Source organism: Acanthisitta chloris, unplaced genomic scaffold, assembly GCF_000695815.1.
Source record: "Acanthisitta chloris isolate BGI_N310 unplaced genomic scaffold, ASM69581v1 scaffold4982, whole genome shotgun sequence".
Taxonomy (NCBI): Eukaryota; Metazoa; Chordata; class Aves; order Passeriformes; family Acanthisittidae; genus Acanthisitta; species Acanthisitta chloris.
The window spans coordinates 93279-99657 of NW_008658879.1; the positions used below are offsets into that span (position 1 = coordinate 93279).

The 6379-nt window shown below is 40.9% G+C and overlaps 1 protein-coding gene across 1 annotated transcript in view; it reads right to left on the bottom strand.

Annotated features, from left to right (window-relative positions):
- Window positions 1–6379, bottom strand: part of CHST15 (carbohydrate (N-acetylgalactosamine 4-sulfate 6-O) sulfotransferase 15) — a 19542-nt gene that overhangs the window by 8890 nt on the left and 4273 nt on the right. Inside the window, exons 3-4 of the mRNA XM_009085252.1 lie at window positions 5706–5852; window positions 629–785 (exon numbers count right to left, since the gene is read on the bottom strand). Of these exons, the coding sequence (XP_009083500.1) occupies window positions 629–785; window positions 5706–5852 (304 nt within the window). The remainder of the gene's footprint in view (window positions 1–628; window positions 786–5705; window positions 5853–6379) is intronic.

Sequence of the window (6379 nt, forward strand, 5' to 3'; positions counted from 1 at the left end):
GCCAACACCTTGGCAAAAGCAGAGCCCTCTCCCTGCAAAGTCAGGAAGCCCAAGGATGAACTCCTGAACTGTTGGCTGGCCAACCTACAATTGCCCAGTGGAACTTTACACGAGTGTCATACCAAAAATTTTAAGATTAAAACAAGTTCGTATGATTTGCTGACTCTGGAGCTATTTGCATTATTTAATCATTTTGAACAGCAAACCCCATGAAAACATTAGCTTTATTAGTTAAATGCATTGAAACATTTCCCAGGACCACTTATGCTGAGACCTGTAGAAGTGCCCTCCCCAGCCTAGTGAGCCCTGCTGAGAATCAGAGCATATTAGCCCAGGTAATGGCATTAAATTGCACTTGGCAACCTATAAATTATTTTTGTCTGAGTAGCTCAGGTGTCCATGCATGGCACTCAAGGCATTCACACTCACATGCTTCTCTTTAAAACATTATCACAACTAGATGTGCCAAAACACACAGAATAAACCCCTTTGGCAGCTCTTACCATGAGCCAAATAGCTCTGTCAAACATCACAAGAACATTTACTGCATCCAAGAGAGTGAGAGTGAAGGGAAGTATTATAAGAACAACATTTTCTTGCATGCTTTAGCAACATGGTCTTTGCTCACCTTTCAACAGGGTCTCTCAGCATGATGATAAGTTTGGCATTGGGTTGGAAGGCATGGATAAAGTCCTGGATTAAGAAGGGAGGTTCTCCTTCAGTACTGTTGTCATAAAAGAAGATCCAAGCGTTGTTGTCCCACATGGTCGAGGCACTGGCCTCCCCTGGAAATTAAAAGCATTTCTGCTAGTAACTCATTTCATTATTGTGTTGCAGTAAAAATTGGCTGAATTTTGAACTGGTGTACACAGATCAACATTGATTCAATGAATTTCAACCTATCTTAGCTCTTGCAAACTGATCTGCCTAACACTCCCCAGAGCCAGAGCAATCAGGCTGCTTTGGACCTTTGGGAATCTAGGGATGTTAAGGCAAATTTTATGTAATTCCATATGAAATATAGCTGTCCAGAACCACACTGCTTCCTGCTAGTGGTTAGCACATGTGAATCTGTTTACTCTGGGCTGGAACAGACTCCTTAGGGGTTTAGTACACTCTCCAGTGAGGAATCACAGAATAGTTTGGGTTGGAAGGACCTTTAAGGATCTCTGGTTCCACCCCCTACCATGGGCAGGGACACCTTCCACTAGACCAGGTTGCTCCAAGCCCCATCCAAGCTGGCCTTGAGGAGGATGCTCAAGACCACCATGCTCTGGAGCACCTCAGGGGTTGGCTTCAATGCTCCTGATCTCAGAGAAGTAACTTGCTAATCAATTGTACAATTTCACACAGACTAATGAAAACAGTGGAAACCACCACTCCAGCAGATCAGTAGTGTTGGAACATAATCAGGAGAATCAGTGAGCACATAGGAAATATCAAGAAAAAAAACTCACTAAGCAGCTGAATTATGTCATTGAGATTTGAAATATCTCCTTGATAATTATCCATGATAAGAGGGATTTTTATATAATTATTAATATAGAATAAGTCAATTCTTCTCTCAGGCACAGGGTGTGATTCTTGGGCATGTCCTGTGCAGGGGCAAGAGCTGCACTCGATGATCCTTGTGGGTCCCTTCCAACTCTGAACATTCTGTGATTTACCACAAGACAAAAGGTCTATAGAATACATAGTTAAGAAATAGTTGGTTAAACGCCAGATTCTGATATCCTTAGTGTGTGAAGAAGTTTCCTCTGAATGAAATGCTACAGGGAGAAACACAGTCAGTAACATCTCCCAGAAGGAGGCGTATGCAGTGCTGCAACTGCTAAATAAATGATCTGACATGCTGGTTTGAATTGTGTCATTTTCCCTGTCTTTTGAAGTAATCCTGGCAGTTATGTGGCACACTACTGTTTAATAAAACATATACAGAAGCTATTTGGAAACTTCCACTCTCTGACAGTCTAATGAGAACTAATTCTTGTTAATGAGGCTTTTCAACTCAAAAGGAATGAGATGAAAACATAATAATGTTGTAGGCTTATAGACTTGCACATGATTTCCCCCTCTTTTTTTTTCTTCTTTCCTCTGCTGGGAAAGTCCAATAAAGATTTTGGCTAAAGATAGCCAAAACACAACATGAGAAAGGTACTGGCTCCAAACTTCAGCTTAACATAATGTGATTCATTAATAAAGTCTGGGAGTTGTTAGAAAACACATTAATCTTCTGTCATGTTCATTTTGCCTCTTTTCAGAAGGAGGAGATCAGGTCCATTGGCTAAACCTGGGTGTCCACAACAGCTCTGCTTTTCCATTCTAAATTAATTAGCCAAAGCACTGCCTAATCATCAGCAGGCTTTGACTTGTCAATTAAAACTCAATTAGCCCAGCTCCCACGCTGGGGGAAGCAGAAACACAAAAGATTAAATACAGGCCAGGAGCTGAGACAGCCACGGCACAAAACCATCAAGCAGCTCCTTCTGAGCCATCAGGAGATGGTGAAATGCAAATGGGTATGAGCACTTGCAGCCAGGGATTTACAGGATACTGCACTCCAGGGATGAGAGTGACCTTGGAAATTCACTGCTACATCTGTGTGACAGGAGGAGTTGGACTTAAACTGAGGCAGGGAAGATTCAGAGCAGATATTAGGAACATTTTCTTTCACTGTGAGGGTGTTCAGGCACTGGAATATTGCCCAGGGAGGTGGTGGAGTCACCATCCCTGGAGGTGTTTAAGAGGCATCTGGAGCTGGCACTGGAGGATCTGGTTTAGGGGTCACAGCAGTGACAGGTGACCAGTTGGACTTGATGCTCTGAAAGGTCTCTTCCAGCCTTGATGATTCTATGTTTCTAAGCTGCTCCCTCGAAAATGTTTGCCTAAATCATGCTGAAGTAATTAAAGTCTGTGCCCTCATCAAGGCATCTATTCCTCTCTGAGATAGGTTTTCTGATCTTCATACTTCTGCTCTGCAGATCTCTGATCACATTTGGTGGTCTATTGGATTGATCCCAATTAATTCATATAGAGAGACCAAACCTAAGAACATTTGCTCAGATGTGTGCCAGGTGAACTGAAGGAAAAAATCAAGGCATTTACACAGAAATGGGCAAATTCTCCTCACACCACAGAGCACACTGCACAGGAATTGTGTCAGCTGGATCAGCTGCCACCACCAGACACTTGCAGGCAGCACAAAAGCCAGGGAATGTCAGAGAATCATTAAGGTTGGAAAAGACCATCAAGTCCAACCCAAGATCACAGACACAACTAAATCATGCTAAAGCATTAACAGGAACTCAAGGTGCTGCTCTAATGGTCTGTCCAGCATAACCTGTGTTCAAGAGGGGAAATCTTCCTACAAGATGATTGCCAAGAATTAAGTGAGGGGAGAAAAACACTTTAAAAATAAATCATTCTGGTCTCTGCTGACTCTTAATTCCCTGAAGCAGCCAAAAATAAATATTCCTGACAATTTGACAGTGTTTCTTTTTGGTTTCTAATACAGATTTAATATCTTCAAAGAGAACAAACCATACTAAAAATGAGATAAATTAATAACTGCCAATTAATTATGTTAAATTACTCCAGTGCAACCAAAGCCTTTTCTTCCTGATGGATCCAAAGAACATATGAACAATCACATTGCCTAAAAAATAGATGTATAACCTCCTTATTCAGACATTAATGGATTAACATCATCCTGTGCTTTCACAAGTCATTCCTCTGAATTTATCATATTAATGATCCCAAATAAACAAGTCCTGCTTGGAATGCCTCAGGCTGGATCAGCCTTGTCCTCTCTGCTTCATCTCTAAGCAGATGTTGGGGTTTTTTTTTTTTGAAAATGTAATTATTCCCCACTATGTATAATATCCAAAGAAGCTTAACTTTTCAAAATAATGTAACATGATGAACTACTGAAATGTCTAGTTTTAATTTGGTCTTTCTTTGTAGTCATCTGAAATAAGAAAATGAAGATTCTAAGCAAACCTGATATTCCTAGAGCTTCATTTTAGACTTGCTGGCTTTGTTTTGTTTTCTACCAAGGTCATAAAAGGCTGCCTTAATGAGTGTAATCATTCAAGACTTTTCCTGTAAACTTAATAAGAAAAGTGAACAGAACCTTAATGAAACAAGAAATGAGACCACAGGAAAAAGAAACAAAGTGAACTCCAGAAGAAGCTGTAACAGGAGGTAAGTAATCAAAGATGGACATTGCCAATTAGATTAGGGAATTTAATTAGCATAAGCACTTCACCCATGAAAGGACAGGAGATATTATTGTAAGCAGGAGGAAAATCTGCAGATGCCCTTGATGGCAACATTTCTTAAGACTCCAGCTCACAAATGTTGCTCAGTGTTGACTATTTAATAAAGTGCATGATGGACTGAAACAGAGGCTGGGCAAGTATTGAACACGTGTGACTACAGCCAAGTCTCTGCTTTAAAGAAGGCAAGGCAAAATGAGGTAAAGGCATTGTCACCATCTCACCAAACTGGCAATAGTGCAATCTTCTTTGGTCATAATGAGACCAAACCCCCAATAATTCTGAGGGCATTCAGCAAAAGTCTTGTCTCTGTTTTAAGTGGAATAATGACTTCAAGCCTACTGGAAAAGTCTCTTTTCAACAGGGAACTGCACAATTCCTCTTGCACAACTAGACTTTTCATGGAACGGGTCTGGTTTCCCTCGGAAATGTTGAAGCGACAGAGTGAGGCTGGTGAAACTCTCATCCCCTCAGTTTTCTGCTTTTAGCACACAGCAAAAGCAGAATTGAGATATTTTTGATGCTCCTCATGGGTACTGTAAACTGATATATCATGGACCATGGTGGGTGAGCCCAGTGGATTGTGCACCATGGAAACAATCCAGGGATCCCTCCCCAGAGCCCAGTGGTAACCACAGACTTCCATAAGGTACAGCACTTCTAAGCCACTTCTAATGGTAATTAGATAATTTAATTTTAATAGCAATTAATATTAAATCAATATCTCCTGTTGGAGCTTGAGAAAACCCACTCGGAGCTATTGCTATCGTGTCTCGTTTCTTGTCCAGATCGTATCGTTTCTTGTCCAGATGAAGTGTTAGAAACTAAACCAAGAAACTAAATCAGCTGCAGGATTCTACAGCAGCCACTGTACGTCATAATACCACAGTCAACATGTTATCCCAGACACACTACTACCACATTTGACCCTGAAGCTGCAGTCCCACCATGACACGCAAACCCCTCAGAACTGTACTTAAAAGCCACGTGGATGTGGCACTTGGGACATGGTTTAGTGATGGGCTTGGTAGTGTTGGGGGAATGGTTGGACTTGATGATCTTAGAGGGCTTTTTCTATCTAAATGATTCTATAATTCTATGAAAATGAAAGGTGTGTTTGAAGGAGTCACCAAGATCATTCCCACTCTTAACACAACGAGAAAAACTCTGGCAGGCTGATGTTCATTAGATATACAGCACTTGCTCAGGCATTTTCTAAAGATGAACACAACTTTGTAATAAAGCAAGTAACCACCCTACAAGAAAAGCCAAGATTTCCTGCATTATCCACACACAGCAGAAAAAAAAACAATGTCAGGAGCTGTGTGAACCATTTGCAGGTGGGAAAATCCCCCTCTCACGCCTCAGCTATGAATGCTACCAACGTGGAGCTTGAGAGATGTGTTTCAGGGGCTGCACTTGTCCTACCAATGATGATGTTGTTCATCATGCCACGTTCCTTCACCGCTTCACTCTGCAGCACACTCTGAATCTGATGTGCTGCTAAGTCGAAGAGATCAAGGTAATCTTCCACCGGGTAGCGATCGTGAAATCCATCCCTCAGACGGATGATTCCTAAAAAAAAGGGAACAGAGAAAATTAAAACCAACAATAATAATAATAACAAAAGGGCAAGATGAGCCACTGGTGCAAACTAAAACAGCTTCATTGATGTGGCTGGCACTGAGCCAGCCAAGATCAGCACAAAATTAGCCTGATGAAGTACAACCCTCAGATAAAAGAGCCAATAATGAAGTAGCTGAGGTTGGAGATACTCTATGATTAAACCATAAATTCACAGTGATAGGAAATATTTTAAATGTTCTGTTTTATAGCTCCTGCATGAATAGCTTGCATTTATTTTCTTCTAAATTTAGCTTTTGGAATGAATATAAAAGATAAGATTCTACTTTGCACCACCATAAATTGAAGTAATATTGGATTCCCAGGAGATTTACTGTTTGGAGATTGAGAACAGGCCAAATATGCAAATCAACACACACTTGGCAAAATCAGAAACTAGGAAATCATTCATGTTTTTGTCTTTCACAGGTATGAAAACAAAGCTCCACAATAGTGTCTCATTTTTCTCTTCTCCTTCC